General features: G+C 40.7%; 1 protein-coding gene across 1 annotated transcript in view; it reads left to right on the top strand.

The window, feature by feature from the left end:
- The window catches only part of MAF (MAF bZIP transcription factor), a 323,245-nt gene that overhangs the window by 8,207 nt on the left and 294,520 nt on the right, over positions 1–20,518 (top strand). The window contains exon 2 of the mRNA XM_036232116.1: positions 6,147–6,207. Coding sequence (XP_036088009.1) covers positions 6,147–6,180 — 34 coding nt within the window. The 3' untranslated portion in view covers positions 6,181–6,207. The remainder of the gene's footprint in view (positions 1–6,146; positions 6,208–20,518) is intronic.

Here is a 20,518-nt window from a genome sequence, read left to right as displayed (position 1 = left end):
ACTTTTGATATAAATCTTCAAAATCTTGACATCCAGCAGCCCCAGAAAAGGGGAATTCTCTCCAAGCCTTGCTCCGCCCCGGCTCCTGAACAAACCCAGCTCTGTGTAGCATTTTTTCTCTAGCGGGGGTAGGGGACAGGGTGAGAGCATCGGTCTCCCAGGCTGTCTCATGATTGTCAGGGCATAAAGAAGTACAGTCCTGCAACAATGTTGGAACATCTTTACCCTTTAGAGAGGGACAAAACAAAAAACAAAGCCGGTCAAATTGCTGTGCATGAAGGCGGCATAAAAGCCCAGGCTTCCCCACCAGCTCCCCTGCAGCATCTGTAGGAGGTGAGAGATGAGGGAAGCAGAAGAAAATGGTGAGAAGGACTTCTAAGACGAGAGTCCCTGGGACGACCCTAGTTGCCAGTCTGAATTTCACTTGCTCCCTGCCTGAAGTCAGACCCCGTGCACACATATGCCAGGTGCAAACAAGATTCCACCGTCCACATCTTTCGAATATGCTCACATGTGTTTCCTTTTTGAAAACAATTTTGGAGAGCAAACCCAAATTAAGAGATCTGGGGACATCGCGAATGCCTTGACTTTGGGGGAATTTATAAATATATTAATCTGCGATTTCAGGGTAGTGATATTTTGGACCAACAGACATGCCAATATCTATGTGGTCACCGCAAGACGTTTGATGGCATCATGGCAGTTTTTATTGTTTAAATTTGAAAGCCCCTTGTCTGTGTGTTTTCCATAAGTTTGCCCAATATAACAAGGTTGAGATAAAAAGAACGTGTCGACTACCCACGAAAATCAGATCTTTATGTGAATTTGCATGAGAGTTGGACAGTTTTAAGAAACTCACAGGACACATTTTCCACCGAGAAGCTAAGATTGGAATGCATAGTTCCTTACCCAAATCATCATCATCTCCTGAGCACCTCTTCCCTTCTTCAACAAAATTCATTTTTTTTTCTTTCTTTTTGTTAAATCGCAATTTTTTTTCTATAATTAGGTTTTGGATTGCAAAATCACATCCCTCCCTTCGCAGATTCTTGGATCTTTAGTTAGGATTAGAAATGGGCTTTAATTCAAGAAGGGAGGATGAGGGAGGAGTGTCTGTGGAGGTTTGGGAAGGAGGGGAGAGGAGAGGAAATAGTTCTGTGTTCAGCCCCCATACCCTGGCCCCTCCCCACCCAGGCCTGGGTGTGAGCTGCACACTGGGGATTTGGGTAGAGTTTCTCTACTCTAAATATTCTGATCACCGACTTTGAGTGTTTCCAAGCGAAGATTCCAAACGTCAGCTTTTCCCTGTGGCTGGTTCTTTCGTTTAGGAAATAGCAGAGGTCAGGAAACCTTACAGAACTGGGCAGGGAGGAGTAAAAACCACTATCATGGGAGAATCCCCAGCAAGGATGCTAATGAAGGGAATCCTGGGCTGAAAAATCGAGTCAGTGGTGCAGATTCCCATTTTGCGACCCAAATATGCCCTGGTTCTACGTGGCCTCATCCACTTCTGGAGACCTGTAGATGTGAGTTTCCCGCCTCCTTCGAGGGTTCTCCAGAAGGAAAGCTGGCCTGAGGATCCTGGACAATAGGCAATCTTAAACTAGGCCCAGAGGGGCAGACGGCAGGAGAGCAGGGGCTGGGCGAGTATTACTAACAGGCCCGCCTTGGTTTATGACCCTGGCAGGCCTCAACTGTATGTTGTTCCCAGGGCCCCCACCTCCCTCCAGAAAGAATCCGTTTGCAGGGTAACTGACAAGTCCCTGACAGACCCTAAGATCCCAAGATCACTAAAAACAATAGTGATGCCCTTAACCACCAGGCTTCCTCCCTTACCACCTGACCACTGTCCATCCCAGTGTTCTCTCCATAATTTTTGGCACCTCTTCTTCCCATGCCTGGCCACCCAGGACCATCAGAGAGACTTAGGGGTCACTGCCCTTAGGTCAGAAGGCAGTTACCTAAGCTGAGTCTTTAGACCCATAAAGTCACTCCTTCCCCAGTTTCAGTGTAGACAAAGGTTGGAAGGGGAGAAGGGTCTGGGAGCTGCTGTGCTGGGAGAAGGTTCGGAATGGCTAACGCTTGCTGGAGCTTCTGGTGCCAAGGGTCTTGAAACCTGGAAAGAAAGAGATGAAGGCAGGGAGGATGCTGAGGTCGCCCTCTCTCCCAGTTTCCATGTACCTGCTCACACACACACACACACACACACACACACACACACACACACACCCCACTCCACCCCGACCCTATATACCCTATATACCGTTGCTCTGTGCGGCCTGTTCACCATAGGCATCCCTGCCCCAGGCCAGTGGGCTGGGGGGCTTCCCACCCTGGGGGTCCCCAAGTGGGCGCGCAGCAGGTGCGGAAAGAGGCGAGGCGGTGACCGCGGGGGCGGGTCCAGCAGCTGGCAGAGGCCAAGGGGATGTCCCTGCGTGGCCGCCCGAAGCCCCAAGACCAGGGCTGCGCCGGGGGAGGCCAGACGCTAAACACAAGCAAGTGCCGGGCCCCGCGGAGATGCGCAAACGCCGCCGGGTTCCCAGAGGCGCCGACAGCGGTCATACCCAGAGCGCCCAGGGTCCCGCGCCCGCCAGGCGCCCGCGCCCCGGCAGAGAACTCGGATTTGTATTGGAATTTGGTTTAAATTTTCCAAGAAGACCGCCCTGGTCAAAGCCGAGAGCCCAGGGACTTCCAAACCAGCGATTCTGCTGCGCTCCCAGGTGGGCGCATGTAGAGGGAGGGAGCAAGATTCAGCCCTAAAAGGCTCCGCCCTTCACCGTGGGACCCCTGCCCTACTTGTGAGCCGCCCTAGGAAACTTCTGCGAATAAGAAGTGGGCTCCAGATTACTAGGTTTTTACCTTATTAATTTTCTGGCCCATTTTCCAGGTCTATCTTTTTTCCTGCTCTGGCTAGAGATAGGGTAAGGAGGGAGGGGGGGAAGGAAAGAAGGAAATCCAGATAACCTGTTTAAAAATCTTTATAGAAGTCTCCGCGCGGTTGGGCTTTTCTGTGGCAGTTTGATGCTCATTAGACAGGAAAGCCAGTCAAGCAAACTTTATTAGGATTTCACCAACAGCTCCAGCGTAAGGGTCTTGCTTGCATTCCGGAATTCAACACAGTAGCAGTCAGATCTCAGGCACTCAGGAACCGTCTGTCTTAATAGGACAAGCTGCAAAACGGCTAATTTCAGAAAGGAACCCTTCCACGTAGGGATGTTTTCTTACAGGGACCCTCAGGTTTTTAGATCATTGAGTATGGAGGAGAGTTAGGCAAGTATCATTGTGCCTTCTTAAATGTCCTTTTTCTTTTTCCTTCTCTTAAGGAAGCCTTCATTAATGTGCAGATAAATATATTGAAACTAAAACAATGATTTTAGCATCCGAGATACCTCGATACTGACAGATTACACTAAAATCCTTTTTAATAGAATCGGGGAGCAAATGGGGGGAGGAACCTGTGGTCGGCATTCTAAGATTAAATCTGTTAAAAGGTGACAGTTGATTCTGTATTTAGGCAATGAAGCCAATATATTTTTTCATCTGTCATCTATCTATGTATCATCTATCTATCTATCTATCTATCTATCATCTATCATTTATCTATTGAACTCTTTAAAGTAACTTTGTAGAGGGGGAAGCTATTAAAAGATAAATCTGCAGTTCCCACATTACGAAGTCAAAATGATCATGCGACAGAGTTTATCTGTCTACTCTATATTCTAGCAGAACCTAGCCTGAAATGTCGATCTTAGCGTGATTGTCCCATAAAACCCTCGCCCCACTCAGCATCACTCCGGGCAGTGGGTGGACACACAGCAGACCCTCTGTAGCCCATTTTCAGGGTACACTGTCTATGTCGATTCATTGCACTGTACAGTAACAAGATCTTTTAAAATCTTTAGAAAATAAAATAAAATCTTCCTTGAGATAACATGGAACATTTCTATGCAGTTTAAAAAAAAATACTATGTAACTGTTAGGTAAATAGATCCAACTGTTAGAGGCTCTGCGCTGGCAGATGTCTGGCTCAGACTAGGCCATCGCAGTCCAGCTCAAAAATCTCTTTCACTCCCATGAGGGAACCCCTTGTCCCCACAACTCTACCCCAGTGACCGACCTGGGTGAAGGAGAGGAGAACAGAGAAACCACAATGGCTTCTGGATTCTATTCGGGTATGCGAGCAGAATCTCTCTGCTCTCCTTTTTGAAAGTAAAAGCCTTGATAATAGGATGGGTTCCCCAGGTAGCCAGAGAGTAGAGGTCATCTTGAGGAAAATGACACCAATGATCTAAAAAGGACATCTACTTTATGAGATTTCAGGCAAGATGCCAAAGATCACATTTAATGAGGTCTGATTCTTTTTCTCCACAAATAACAGAGGCTATCAATGAGATGGTCAGGAAGGCAAAGGGGCATTTTGCAAAGCCTATGTTCAATTATTGCTTTGTAATATTTTTCTAAAATTGAAAAATGCCTCGCAAGTATATGATCTCATGTAAATAGTCCTTGCAGAAGCTTAACATATGTTTGCAATGACCCAAAGGAATTGCAAAAATATTCTCTCCACAATCTCTTAAGCTTTTAAACTTTATTCACTCGTGTTTCTAAAAGAATCTGTTGTTTCTATAGATTAAAAAAGTAACCTTATATGGGAATTTTTTTTTTTTTTTTTTTTTTTTTGAGATTAGCCATTTGAACGTCAAATGGAGAACAATTGATATTACTGGTAACCTTTTCAGGTTTTGTAACTCAGTATGTTTCTTGTTTATTTTTGTTTTTGGCATAGAAATAATATATTTAGCAAAAGATGAATGTATCTTATTACACAAGAAAGGGTCGTTTGTACCATAGATTTTAAAAGCATTTCCAACATGAAATGTGAATGAAAGCGTGTAATGTATTTGGGGAAGCTCTGACAGATACAAGGCTGCAGATTTGTTTATCTGAGTGTTTTAATGCATACTCAGACCATTTAGATAAAGGGCATGTGAAATAATTAGAGAGTTATGCTGAATGGAAATTTACGTAAAAAACGATTCTATGTTTAGTTACGCTGCCTACGGATTTTAGCAGGTGTATGAGTATAGTGTATTTGCTCATGCCAGTTGTAGGGTAATCCAAATAAAAGTATAGGGGATTAAGGAAAAATAACTAAATATTCGAATTGGAAAACAATTAAATTAATGTACTAGTTTATTGCAGTTATTGTACACAGATTTGCTGTAACCGTGTTGAATTTTTAAAACTAGATTTTAAATATATTTTGACAGTGTGAACTTCCACAGTGTGACTAACTATAGGGAGAAATGACAGGTCTGCTTTGTTATTAAACTGCTGTCTGGAAAATATTGGACTCCGTACAGTAAATGATAATTATTTTGCCACTTACATTAGTACAGCTAATAGCAATAAGGGTTTTTTGAACCATAGAAAGCTAACTACTTTGAATTACTGTGCTTTGTTATTCATTGTGAAGCAAAAAGCCCTTTTTTCTTTAAAAAAAAAAAAAAAGCAACCTCATTTTCATATCACCATTCTAAGCATTCTCTGCTACTAATTTAAACAGAGAGGAAGTTAATAAATAAAAGGGTAGTATCTAAATGGTTTTATTTGTTAAGAGAACATTTGCAGTTATGGTCAGCAGTACTAGCAGAATAGATGAGAGCCATGGAGGAGGAGGGGGGACGATGGAAGAGGATGTGCCCTAGTGAAGCGCCAGGTAAAGCCCGGCCACTTTGGTTCCCAGGAGGGATGGATAGTCTGTGAGCACCTGAGAGCCACCCGTCAGAGACCATGCAAATCTTCCCCCACTGTGAACCCAGAATCACTTAGTTCTCTGAACTGAGGACGGCTTCAAGGCTGATTCAGGCTGCCAGGCCAAGGGGTATCACTATCTCAGCCTCCCAGGGGTGGGAGCAATAGTCAGAGAAAGTGACCTTGCATTTCACACCATTCCCTTCTGTGCGAACCCCTCCTCTGGCAGGGCTGAGGCCAGGATACCAAAACAAGTAGAACTCGATCATTCTTCTTTTGGTCTAATTTTGCCTTTATCGTAGATAGTTAGTTTGCTTTTAGCATACTGTCCTTGAAAGCCTCTTCATGTTATTAATTATCCTTTGTTTATTTTAATATATTTACTAAATCAGGTACCCAAGGGAATCCTCTACATCAGTGATGTGAAAAATCCTGTTGCCTGAAGTCAAACAGGTACAACTTGATTTCTGATTTGCATGTGCTTGTTTTAGTGAGTTTTCTGCGAGGGAGAAAGCGAGCAAGCAAAGAATGCTGATCGTTCTTTGCGTGTGAAAAGCTCCTGTTTTAGTAGTTTCAGAATTCGAGTTTCACAAGTAACATAAATGGTGATCTGAGGTGACCAGCATGCACATATTTCTGTATTTATTTCATTTCATAGTTATGGTGTACAGAGTAATTAATCCAATTTGAGTAAATCTCAGATCTTTAGGCTTAACCAGCAGGAGTCTATTGACTCCTAGTCCTCCTACTTGAATGTCAGGCAATTGGGGTGAATCTGTACCACTAGCACCCATGGCCCTTGACTTGCTTTACTTGGGCCTTGTGAACATTTCACATTTACAGTCTCTTATTACTGACTCCATACTCACTTTTGGAAAATTTAGTGTAATTTGAAAGCACGATGTGTCCCTCTCTCCTTCTGCATTCAAATGTGACTTTGGAGCCACTCTCTACTTCAATCGTAGGCAGAAGGAGAGGGAAGGAGACAGGTAGGAGGCAGAAATCTGATATTCATCTATTTGAAAAAAAACGAAATTAAGCTTTTTAAATGGGTTTTCAATTACAAGTATCCCAGTGTGAATTTAATTATGAATCCTCTTCTTTTAGAAAGCTAGACTCACACTCTTACACCAATAATTGTTGAGTGCCATCCTGTTATATATTTTTATTACCTCTTATTGGCTAATGGAAAGGAGTTTGATTTTTTCTTTTTATTAAAATTTTTGCTTGCTGAGAAATTTGCATGAAATACAGTTTTTGTTTTCTAGAAAAACTGAGGAGGGGGGCAAACGTCATACTGTTAAATTGCAACTCTTTTCAAGGCAACACTTTGAAGATCCAAAGAATCAAGTGTCAGAAAACAAAAACCTATTTTTTTCCCACTATTTAAAAATAGTATCTGATTACTTACTTCTACATGCTGCTATTACGAGTCTTTGAATAACTGGATTGTGAATATTTAACATTTTTTTTCTAGCTTTATATAAAATTAACATTTTTTTGACAGTTCTTATACATAAGATTTTAACTCAGTGTATACCTTTGGGATTAATTTGTGTGTCCATGTGTGTGCATGCAGTACCAATATTTGTTCCTTTCTTTTTTATTTGTTTCTTTTATCCCTGTCTTTATAACTGCAATTTGAAAACCATCTATTAAATATGATGATATATGTCCAGTAGCATGTTTTGTTACATCGAAATCATCTATTTTGAGCAAAGAGTTAATGAACTTTTAAGGCAAGGTTCACACTGGTCCTGACCCCACTGGTAATATTTCATATCACGTTACTGGTGGGAGAGAAATCAAATTTCAGCTGTGAACATGATTGACAGGTGAGAGCAAGCAAGAAAAAAGCATTTGGCCAGATGGGGAATTTGGGGATGAAGGAGGACAATTCCTCAAAGTTGCTCTGTGATATTAGATATTATAAGCTGATATATGAAAAGTTCAATACTTGATACTCTTGGGAGACTTAGTTTATTTTTCAGAAAGTCTCTTTGGTTAAAAGATTTCAGTAGTGGAAGCCAAAAATGGGAAACTGCTGGCTTTTTGCTCTCTTGCTAATTTCAACTCTGTATAACTTTGTGGCTTATTTCTAGTAATTTCCTAGGCTAGAGTGTGAAAATTAAATTACAAGCCATTTGGGAAGCCATTTAATTACCTTTCATTTATTCTCAGAAACACAGTCTAGATTATATTACTATTCTTGGGCATATTACAAAATATTTATCTTGAGTAGTATCACGAAAAGACTAAATTCTTCGTTCTGTAAGCATCTTTTGATCCTGACTAACATTTTCCACTAGCGCATGTTACAGCTTAACACACACAAATCTATCATTTTGTGATCTATCAAAATTATGATTTTTCAAGATTTTTCCTCCCGAAGAAAGGTTTTCTAATATGAAGATCGACAGAGACAATCACACACCGATATTTGGTGTAAATTTTTCCATGGTAGCCTCTCTGGATACGGTGTGATGCTAGCACTGTTGCCATGAGAACAAGTCATGGTGTTGCTTGGCCCTAATACCAGGGGTGGTTTTGGAATTCACCTTAAAGGCCTTTTGAATTGTCAAAAGGAAATAACGCAACTACCCGTGATTTGCACTGAAGTTGAAAATAGGCCTTCAGAGCACATCCTTTCATCTCGTGTGCTGAAACGCTAATTTGGAAGGTGGTGCTACTAGGACCTTAGCCTGCTCATGTCTACGCTCTGCCCATTTCAGATGTTCCTGACTTTGGCTAAGACCCATCCGCATGCAGCCAAGCCTTACAGAGTGGCCTCAGGCAAGGCAGGTGGGCTACAGACATGGGGGAGAGGCCTCTTTGTAGTTTTCCTGTTGCCTATGGGAGAAGCTGATGGATCTTATATAAACAGCACTTTCTGGGTTCTGAGTACCCATCATTTTTTTTTTTTTTTACTAGTCTTACAAGTAGCAGAGTGAACATGTTTTATCCTGATTATACTTATGCTGATATGAATTCAATCAAATGTAAGGAAGGTTTTATTATTTTATGAAGTGGGTTGAAAACCAACCTCCCCCCGCCAACTCCCCAAACAATAAAAGTACTCAGAAGTCTGATTTCTGTTTTGTAGAACTTACCTTCTCATGTTGCCCAGAATCATCCAGAAATAAAATGCAAGCACGGTTTCCCGACGCCCAGAGTCAGTGTGGATGGCTGAGTTCAGCTACTTCATTCAAACATAAAATTAAAAATGTCATAACCTTGTTTCCCTTGCAGAGTCCGTCAAAATATTTTAACAGAAATGGTGAATCAGGTGTTCTGACGCAAAAGACATGTGAACATACAGATTGTTAAGTTTTGATTTCTGGTGCCTCCGTTTAAACAGCTCAAGGGAACACAGAGGCTGGTCTTGATTCCGTCTTCACTGCAGGCTCCTCAGGGCTTCTACACGCACTCTTCGGAGTAAATCCCCTCCCCCGAGGCAGCAGAGAGTAGAGCTCTGATTGTAGGTTGGAAAGAGGACCAATCTATCACAACTTCCCTGAGCGTGTCTCAAGCAAATTACATCAATATATTTGTTGGCACTGAGAAAATAAGGGGAAATAATTCCATTTAAATTGCTTTATTATTGGGACTTAACTAATTGTTGGCTGTGTTTGTGGAGATTATTCTCTCCTTAACCACCACTGCATCTCCTTTTCATATTAGGCTGTTTTTCTTTCTGTGGTCACTGGTCTACTACGGAGCTGATTTAATGATAGCAGAGCAGATGTAGGGTAACTAGCCTAATGATGCCATGCAAAGTTATATTATTTCTAGAACTCTAGGATAGTATTGAAGAGGATGACCTAAAGAAAGAAACATTATGCATCTGGGGGGAAAAAAAGGAAGAAGGAATTTTTTGCCAAAGTACGGCACTCATTACTTAAAACTAAATGATGCTTCTGTAAAGAGCTTTTGTTTTAAAAGCACACATTCGGTCACCTGCCAAAATCTCAGATTTACTGCTGCCATTCACAGATGCCAATGTTGAAATTCTCTTCACCTGCCGCTTGCTGAGTCTTTCATTTCCTCAATCCAAAAATTACTGTCAAGTTGTTGTTTAGCGTCTGCATTTTTTTTGCTTTTCCTGGCACCTAATGAAATTATTATCAATAAATGAGCTAAGCATAGGGTTGGTTTTGCTTTTTTTTTTTTTTTTTTTTTTTTGCAATATTTGGAAATGCTGGGGCAAGGATAAGCCAGTAGGAAAATTTGATGTGTCTCTTTCCATCATCTGCAAGAAATAAAACTATTCGCATTTATAAAATTTCAGGTGGGAACTAGTGCTGATTGGGAGCAAAGGGAAGCGGTTTCAGCTGCCGAGTGGGAAAATCAAGCTCTCCGTGAGAATTACAGATATTGTCACTGGAGACAACAGGGGAACAGAGCAGAGACCTTGGGTATAAGCCACTGGGAGATATTAACACCTAATTAACAGTCCAGGGGGTGCATCCTACTACTCAGTCGCTGGTGAGGAGAGAATCACAGAAGAGAGTAAAGAAGGGCTCCGGTTGGCGTTTTCACCTTTCCCTCAGGAAGCGTCATCTAACGGTGTTATTTACATGCAGTTAGTGACAATTTCCAATTTCGTTTTTGTCATTTCAGTCAATTGGAAAGCACGGTAAGTTCATTTGCTAGCAGGTAGGCAGTGGCGGTGAGAATTAAATTGATCTGAAATGGACCTTGAGGTCAGCTTCCTTTAAACTGGGTTCTGCAGACAAAGTTTCTTTTCTTCTCCCTGGCTCCTGATGATAGTAGAGCTTTGAGTTTGGGTTTATAATTATTTAAAGGGATTCTGGCTCCAGGGTTGATTCTTCCCCTTGCCCCCAAAGTTAATCAAAATAGTTATCTTTTGTTCCCCAATGGTTGTTAATTAAAGGGCTTGAATCTATACTGCTGTGGTGTGCCTCCGGCTTGTTTATATTTTAAAATGAGGTTCTTCTTGACATAGAGGAAATGGGGTAAAAATTGACATGGGAGAACTCTCTTACTGGGCTGAAAAATTTGAACAGGAAAATAGAATTTTCTTTTTACTTTCATCATCTTCCTTAGTTTCCTTCTGTCTTTCTCTCTTTCGAATCGAGTGATTAGAATCCTTTAAAAAATTCCAAAGGTTCACATGCTGCATCTAACATTGTTTGGAATCATGTATTGCATTTTAGAAGGTCATGCAGGTCTGCTGGAAAGGGTGTGTGGCATCTCCTCTCAGCAGTGAGGGTAGACAAGAGAGACCAGAAATTCCTTTGCTCTTGTCAACCTTTTTGGCCCAGGCTAAAAACTGCTTTCTCATCCTTGGCTCCAGTGGGTAGCACATACTTGAAGTTCTATCCTGGTGTTCAAAGGCTGCTTTGTTTATTTGTTATTGGGTTTTCCCAGACTTTTTATGTTTTCATTTTCTTCTCTTTTTCTCCTCTCAATGCCTGGAGGCACTTTCTCACCATTACATAGTAGGATGAAATTGCAAATTGCACAAGCTAGCTCAAAGTTTAACAGGTATGTTTGGAGGTTGGAGCCTGAGTTCCCCCTCACAGGGAAGGAGACAGGGTTTGTAATGAGGACAGAATTTCTGCAAGCCTTGGGATTCATGCTACCCAGGGTTGAGGGCTCCCAGCTGCCCTCCTCCCCAGCAGCCTCTGGAGAGTCACTGTGCATTTGAGGCCCCTTGGCATCTTGTTCTTTTCCGGGACTCATCACCTTCCCACATGCTCTGTTCTAAACACTATAGTCTTTACTTGCATTTTGGGGAACCTCCTTATTTAGATCATCACCTCTGTTTGCTCTGATCTTTGCTGACCTAGCATCATGACCAGACCGGAGTCTAAAGATCAGTGGTCGCCGAAATAGCACATTTAGGTGCTATCGACCCTCCCTACAGAACTGCAAGCAGATCACACACCCAGCTTCCAAACCGAGGTGGTGGGATTTCAGTTAGAGAGTTTGGCCTTTGACCCCGGAAGTAAAGTAAGGGATCCAACTTAGTTCCTACCTGAGAGTGCGGGAAGTTTCATTCGTCCAGCCCGAGCTCAGAGCTTTTACAGCGGTGTGGTGAAAGTTTACCTGTTCCCAAGTGGAAAAGTAAAAGGAAGGTTTTCTCTCTTATTTTATTAGATGTGGCTGATATCAGTAATGAAAAACTCTCCATCCCTGTTGCTGGAGAATTTTTTAATTTTTAAGGCATTAGTAGGGATGCTAGGTGGAGGGGGCGTACTCTCCTGCAAGGTATTTATTTCTGTTTTTACTTAACATTTAATAGTGTCGTTCAGATTCCTTGTCGTCTCCAGCATCATTGCCTTCCACAGTAGAAAAAGGCACCCGCGCATGTTTGCCATGGTTAATGGGTTAAAATTTTACTTGAGTAAAGATGAGGTCCAGTTGTGTGATTTTATTGTAATTTTGTCAGGAGTTATTTCTAGAGCTCGTGAGGATGCATCTTTTTACTGTTTTTTTTTTTTTTTTTAAATAATTTAATTGGGATCAGGCCACTGCATGGTTTCTACTAAAAAGTTTTCCTTCCTTCCTCCTTTTTTTTTTTTTTTTTTTTGCTATTGCAAGCTGCAATAAAATGACTTGTAATTTATAATCTAAGTTTGATTTTGTTAAACTAAACTGTAAAAACCAGCTTTGGGGTTTTGCTTGCAAAATAAATACTTGAAAAATATAGCAATGAGGCTTGTACAGTAGAGGCAATGTCAGGACATATATATCTGTGTATATGTGTTTTTTTCTGGAGACTCTTAAATAAAATCATCGTACAAAACTGTGATTTTCTGTAAGCATCAAAGTAGGAGGATACCCTGATAAGAAAGGAAGCACATTTTCTTTAATGACTTTTAATTTGTTTTTTAAACTCCATTCACAATTCACATTAACTTATTATTTCAGTTTTATTATTTTTGCACTAAAGAGTCAGCATATATGTGCTTGAATTCTTGTAAGCCATAGTGCTCCTTAGCTGGAAAGAGTTTTTTTCTTTCCTCCTAACAAGGAAGCTCATTTAGAAAGAAATGTTTATGTGAAGTGCTTGTCAGTTGGCATTTTTACTGGTTTTCTAACCCAAAGGTAAAATATAAAGCCATGTCTTTTCCTCACTGGCTTGTTGTTACTAGAAGGGTCCCTCCCTTGTTAGCTTGATAAATAATTTTACTAGGGGGATGCTGCTGTATTTTTATGCTTGCCGTCTATTTTCTTCTTGCTGCAAATAAATTTCTGTACTCAGAGGGCACTAAAACTCCAAATACATGGTACTTTCCCATTTTGCTGTTGGTTGCCTGAAATATTTATTCCATCTCATGTTTTAAATTAATTTTTTAAAGGAAAAAAATAATTTGTGATTAATAGTAAAAAAAATTAGTCATATATTTCTCAAAACTGTTGGGCTTGAATCTGGAAGTGGAGCTTTTTGAAAGGCTGTATGTGTCAAATTCTGTCGTATTTGTCAAATTGATGACAAAAGTTATTTATCGGAGGAATTCAGAAGTTTTCTCATTATAGATTTCCTTGTCTGTCTTTTCACCTTTGAATATTAAGCTGTTAATGTGAGAAATGAAGAGGGCTATAGAATTCTATCTAGAATCAAGGCACTAGAATACTGGCATCTACCTGAATCCCAGGCATTTAGACTTGGAATTTCTTACTTGGAGCTTGGAGTGGATTACCGGAGCAAAATGGGTGGTCTCTTGGTATAAACCTAAGCAAACACACCAGAAAACACGGAAAGAAAATAAAATAAAATTATGTATTCTATAAATTAGAAACACAATGAACACAACACATAATAGACGTGCAATAAAATGTTTAATGAAGGAATAATCTTTATGCATGTTGGTAAAGTTAAGTGATCATTTTAAATGAACGCCAGATGATAACTTTCATTGGAATATGATTTTTTTCAAAGCAGATATTCTGCTTGTTATTTTCTATTTATTTTTGGCTTACTAGTGGAGTTTTATTTTTTTTCCTGAAATTGACAAATAGTTTTACAAAGATATCAGAGCCATAAATTTGAAACCAGAATGCCACCACATGTAACCAATGTCAAGGGCATTGGGGAGACTGAGTCAGTGGTTATCTGGAGCTCCGTTTCTGCAAAGATTACAAAAAAATAAGAGGAAAATTTAGAAAAGAGGGAGCATGAGTGAGCTCTCAAATATACGTAGAGCTCCAAAGGCAAAATTTAGAACATTTATTTTCTTAGGCTTTGAACATAATATTTAATCACAAAAATTTTACCGTAGATACAAATATTGGTTACTAAAACATGTATGTATCTTCTTAAACACCTGTATAGATTTTATTTTAATATCCCAAACCCCAGGTGTTTCAGAAATGAGGTAGATATCAAGCTGATGACTTCCCCTCTCCAACTCTGCAGTTATAGAGATTACTGAGAATCAGATTTTTAAATATTTAACAGAGAATTGATAGTCAGCATTTCTTCTGGTCACCTTGAGGCCATACCAGTTTTTTGAGAGTTAGAGGAAACTTTCGTGGAGTTGAAGACCACGATGTTCCACCAAGCCCTGCCCTTTGGAGGTCATCCAAAGATAGGCTATGATGATGACAGCTACCATCGATCGTGGACCTATGCCATCTTTGATCCTTGCAACAAGTAGACTGGTAGATATTTTAATCCCCTTCTACAAATGAGGAAACTCAGGCACAAAGCAATTAAGATATAATTTTACCCTATACCATAGTCATGAAGATATTTCTAGATAGACCCCATGATACCCCTGTCCTAGTCAGTTTATTCCCTTCTTTCCAATGAAAAAGGCCCAGTCTTTAACCTTAGCACATGGAGTATGAACTCAGTTGCCCTCTCGCCTTGGTCATCTTTTTCTGAATGGGATTGTGTAAAGCCTAGAAGAAAATACATTATAATCTGACTAGTATTTAAAGACCAGAATTAGACTTCTCATGATCGTGACCTCAAGGACCCCTCCAGCTCTAAAAACAAATGATTCTGCGGTTTGATTTTGGCAGGTAACAGAGAAGCTTTTCCCTTCTTAAAGATAAAGATTGTCATTTCAAGAGCATTTAAAAAATAATAGATGGTACATTTCCTTAATACCCTGTAATGTATAAAGTACCAGGTACACAATTGACACTCAGGAAATTGCTGGATAGTGAAGATAAATCAGTATTAAATCATTCCATTAAAAGCCTCGTTTAATAAAAAGTTGTCAGCAAAATTGGTAGTAACATGAAAAAGAACATACAGTTTCTACATTTGCAAAATACGGCTAGTCCCTCAAAGGCTGATACAGAGGATTAAATACAATAGTGTATGTAAAGCACTTGGCACAGAGTAAACATCTGCCATGCTTGGCCTGGATCACTATTACATAGAATAAGACTTTGACCTTGACACCTCGAAACCTTAGTTTGTTTTAGAATAACCTTGAGATATGACATTGGACTTTTTCCCCTCTGCTTTTAAATAAATTGTGTCAAAATTGGAAAATAGAGAAGAACCTAGAATAGGAGTTTATAACTATTATCTGTTCTCACTTGAAAAACTACCACCACCCCTGGAAAAAAAATATTTGAAAGATGTTCTTGGTGAGTTCTGTGCTCAAATAATTTGTGGAAATTATGGATTAGACAAAGTTAAATATTTAATTTTGCTACTGTCCATCTCAGAAGCTTTAATGCTAATATGTATTGTGACCCTTCATGGAAAAGGACCATATGACATCTTCCAAACTTATTTGAACACGGAAGCTGTTTTCTTATTAACCATCTCATGGAACTAACATTACACAAGGCAGTTTTAGAAAATGGTAGTCAAAATGTGAAAGTCTGACTGAATTATTTTATTTAGTACCAAAGGACCCCTTTACCAATTTCCCCTCATGAAACCCATGTTCTGAAAGATTCATTTGTAATTCAGTGTGTTTGTATTGTTAATCAGAGGCCTCTATAACAGTTATAGGGCTTCTGACCAGCAAGAGAAGAGGTATAATTCTACTGCTACATATGTAGTCAAAAGCATAAAAAACCTTATATTGGGGTTCTTCCATAACCCTTTGCAATAATGGGACTGACTCATGGATACCATTACTGCCTTCATGGCACATGCCAATTAACTTATGGGATTTTGGTACCCCAGTTCAAGATCTTCTCTTCCAACAGAAAACCCAGGTTAACTGTCAAATTCAGCCTGGCCATTTGTGATTAGATGAGCCTTCCAAGGAAATTAGAAGTTCTGTAAGAAATGTGTGAGTTATCTAGAATCTTGGACATAAAAACTATGCCTTCAGGTTTCTGTTACTTTATTATAAGGTTACAAGCATATATTAAAGGCATGAGATACAAGCTGAGAGTGGGTAGTGTTAGGAACAGAGGTTCATTCTTTTGTCTCCCTTCCCTTTTCTCTTTTTGCACATCTGCTTCGCACTCTCTAGAAGAAAGGCAGGCCTTCTCTGCTTTAGAGTACATGTGATGCCCATTCTCACCTCTTGGCCCCACCCTAAATAAACATTCCCTGCAGAGACTGGTAGAGACTCTAAGTTACAATTCTCAGAATAGATCGCTGATTGGCCCACCTTGGTCAGATATCTATCATCTTAACAACAGTGGGTAGAGGTGGGCCCTCATGGGGGCTGTCTGACTACTCTGATTTTCTGAGAATGGGGTTGGACAGGGATTGGGAGGTGGGGACGCCCAACATGGGGGACAGAAACTGGAACCCAAGACTCCTACACATCCATTTAGGAGGTAGGTGTGAGTAGAATTAGCGCATAAACAAATTTCTGAACCTAGAGCAGGGCTGTCAACTTTGGATACACCTGTGGAGCTTTATAAAAATTGATGCCCTGCCCCAAATCAATTAAACCAGAACCTCTAGGGGCTGGTGAGGCTCAGGCATCAGCATTTTTTTTTAAACAATTCTCAGCAATTCTAGTGCAGAAACAGGATTGAGAATTCCTAGTAGGAAAATCCAGATACACTGTTATCTATGGAAACCCAGAAAGTGAAATATCCGCTGGTGAATTTTCCATATTTTATTGTTCTGTTTTACAACTCAGCGTTTTTCAGGTCCAGTTGGAAATTAAAAGGGATGAACAATTGCTTTGTGTTTTCGCTGCTTCATCCGGCCTACTGTATTCTACAGAAGGAAGGCTAAGGCAGTCAGATAAGGCATGCAGGGAAAGTGAATCAGAGTTGGTGTTCAGAAGCTTCCACTTCAGACCTGTCTTGGCCACTAAATAGCCATGTCACCTGGGCAGACCACATGACCCTGATTACCTTGCTGTGCCTCATTTTTTTTTCTTTTGGGAAATGGGTCATTTGAGGTAGAATCAGAGGCTTTCTTGAGTTTACACAATCAACTAAGCGACCTGTTCATCATAGAACCAGCATATGAATGAGGGGAGACATCGAAGATTTTTATCAAGCAGAATGGCTTATTTTAAACATGTGATGGCGTGTGCGTGTGTGTGTGTGTGTGTGTGTGTGTGTTCATTCTGCATAGAAAAGAGAATAATGTATTTAGTTATTGAGTTACAAGAAAAAAAATTTGCACAAACTTTTGCCAATGCCAATGATATATTTATATTATTAGGGTTATGAAAGAAACAAAACCAAGGAAAATGACTCTGGCTGGAATTAACCAAGATGTTTGATCACACACTGTCAGACACATTGATCCTCCACTAAAGCATAGCATTCAACCACACGAACATGGCCTGCTCTGAAGGCCCTCTACCTTGTAAGACAATTACCTTTTACATTTCTCATCTCCTCTTGTGCTCTAAACTCTGTGAGCGTGGAGTTCGTGACTCATTTATTTTTGCGTCCAGCACAGCCCTGCATCTATCGGTGAGCAGCATGCAGCCTCTGTGCCTCAGATCATTTCTAGAAAGAGGCAGGGTGTACCTGAGTATGGAGTTAGGTGCACAAACAAACAAACAAACAAACAGGTAATAAGAGCCCAGTGAAATCTTCTTAAAGGATGAGGATGACATCTTTGCAATCTGTCAAAATTAGAGGTTGTTCTCTTAATCCTCTCCCAGCTTTTCAAAACACCCTTACCCTGACATTTTCTTGATACTTTCGTGAGCAAAGTTTCCTTTCCTAGACAGCTGGTTAAATATAGTCTACACCAGACCTAATTCTTAATGTCCTCTTTTGGAGAGCTCTTGGAAAATAGACACTTTTTCTCCAGCTGGTTTGGCGTCAAAGTTGTTACACTTCATTTTAAGCTTTAATTCAATAAATGCTTATTGTGCATCTGATATACTAGAATGTGGATTTGGTGCTGGAGGATTCAGAAACAAATAGGATACAGTTCTTGCTCTCAAGATTTACTATGGATACAGACAGACAGTTAAAGAAAAAAATGCCGGTCCTGTTTGATGAAAGCTTTCCAGAAGATACGGAGCTTGTGAGGTGAACAGGAGGAGGGCAGTCATTTCGGTCCTTTTGTGAACACCATATGCAAAAGCAAAAGCTAGGAGAGTAGCCAAAGGAAAGTAGGATTATTCTTTAACTTGGGAGAGGGAAGATCTTCCTTAGCCTGATGTAACACCTGATGTATTTGCTATACCAAAATGGATTGATAAATTTGGCTACATAAACAAACTACACATAGCAAAAATGCAATAGCAAAATCAAAAGGCGAACAACATCATGGGAATAATTATGGCCAACACGACAGTCAAAGAGCTAATTCCCTTAAAAAGAGGAACTCTTATAAATCCATACAAAAGACGATAAACAACCTGATAGAAAAATGGGCAGAAAAATGAACAGCTTTTAGAAAAAGTAAATAGAAATGACCAATAATCTTATGAAACAATGTTCATCCTCACTTATAACCAAATAATAATAATAATAATTAATGATATTACTTTTGACCGGAATGCAGGGCAATGGGCAGTCTCATACATTTTTGTGCAACCTATAAATGTGCAACCTCTTAGGTGGCTAATTTTTATAATATCTCATAGCATAGAAAGTTCACTGACCAAGCATCTTGTTATACACATTTCGCGCTTGGGGATTTTAATTCAATACAGCAGTCTGATATGGCTGGAATGAGTAGCGTGTTCATGGGTGTGAGTTGGGGAAGGAAGGATTGCCCCGGACACGGACAAGATGAGCAAACAGGGTTCATTCACATTGAGAAGAAATCGGAAGGCCAAGGCCACAGAACATATGGGAACAGAAAACCAAAACAAACAAACAAACAAACACGAAAACCCAAACAACAAAAGAGAGGAATGAACAAGGGTGTTTGGTGTCCTGACAGTTTGCACATTCGTTTACCTTCCCTGCCTCACATTCGTTTTTACAAATGTGAAACCACGCAGGGGTTCGTCCACTTCCTGATCAGTGTGAATTTGCTGCGTGCTCCCCACCAGCTAAAAGACTCATGTGTGTTAATTGAATTAAGCCGGTATTGTTCATCGAGCTGTGGCAGCGGTTTCTCTGTTCCAGGCCTTTGCTGTATCATCTGCATTGTCACAGCCAAAGTGTTGGGGGAAGTGAGGGAGGGGCATTTTTCAAAGAACCACTGGGGGATTTGGTCACGTGTCTGCCATTAACATCAATCACAGACCCAGGGCAGAGATGCCTCTCACGTCCCTCCACACACCTCTTTGAAAAACGTCCCCTCTGGTGTTGCTACCAGCCTCCCCTCCACTGATACGGGATTTGGGGCCTTTGAAGTCGGTTGTGGAAATTTCACTGCTTTCTTTGACGCCAGCAAATTGCTCCAAAATGCTACAAATGTAAAAAAGACTAAGGGAGCTTTAGCAGCAGCTTAGAGGTGGAATCCCCTTAAGCCATTGACAGAAAAATGTGTTTCTTCTTTCAGTTTTTAATTTGTGAGTTATATTTTAAAATACAGCAATGCGGTTCCAGTCTTCTCTGGGAAGAGGAAAACGAGAGTCAGTCGGATGCTGGGTAATGAGGACAGGGGTAGATTCTGCAGCAATCATTCTTTGAACCTGTCGCATTTTGAGGGGCAGATCCTGACTTAGGGGCAAGGCTGCTCGCAGAGAAGTTGTCTGAAACAGATTTTGTCCGAAAAGCACTTTCAACACGGGGTCAAGCCTTTCCAAGGTGAATCTGGATTTGACTGGGTGCTGAGGCAAGTTGTCCATGCCACACCCCAAAATCCTGCAGCCTTGTGCAGCATGAACCCAGGAGAAGGCGTGTTAGAGAGATTCAGACCCACCACTCCAGTCCAGGCGCTTACTGATGTGCTTAAGATTTTACCTTTGGAATTTTCTGTTTTAGAGGAGGTAATTGGGCTTGGGCGCCTATTCTGGGGGCAGCTGTTTTATTCTCCTAGTTCGCTCACACTGTAACAAGTGAGAAAGAAATACGGATCGGTAGAATGACCAGTAGATGCTCCCAAGGCTTCACTTACCACTGCCATAAATTTAAGGATTTGGCACCAATCAGAGGTTTTCAAACTCGTTTTAGTTTGTTTTGTTTCAGCAGAGGAACCATTTGTAAAATGAAAGTTTATGTGGGATCACTGTATAAAAGAGAAATGAGAGGCTGCTGAGGGTGGAGCTGGCCTTCCAGGTTCCTGACCCTTCTCCCTTCTCCCTTCCACCTCAGGACTGCAGGATCTCTGCAGCCGACTTGGAATCTCTTTTGAGAGTCATTCTCCAAGGGAACACCAGCTCAGACAGTCTTTGAGGTGGCAGAGGACCCCTGTCCCTCACCGGGAACACTTAGAGATACCTCAGGGTGGAGCAGATTACACAGCCGTCAGTGTCAGACTTTTGTG

The sequence above is a fragment of the Rousettus aegyptiacus genome, unplaced genomic scaffold, assembly GCF_014176215.1.
Source record: "Rousettus aegyptiacus isolate mRouAeg1 unplaced genomic scaffold, mRouAeg1.p scaffold_m13_p_14, whole genome shotgun sequence".
Taxonomy (NCBI): Eukaryota; Metazoa; Chordata; class Mammalia; order Chiroptera; family Pteropodidae; genus Rousettus; species Rousettus aegyptiacus.
Note: the sequence above shows the minus strand (reverse complement) of the source record. Positions and strands in the feature narration are given on the sequence as shown.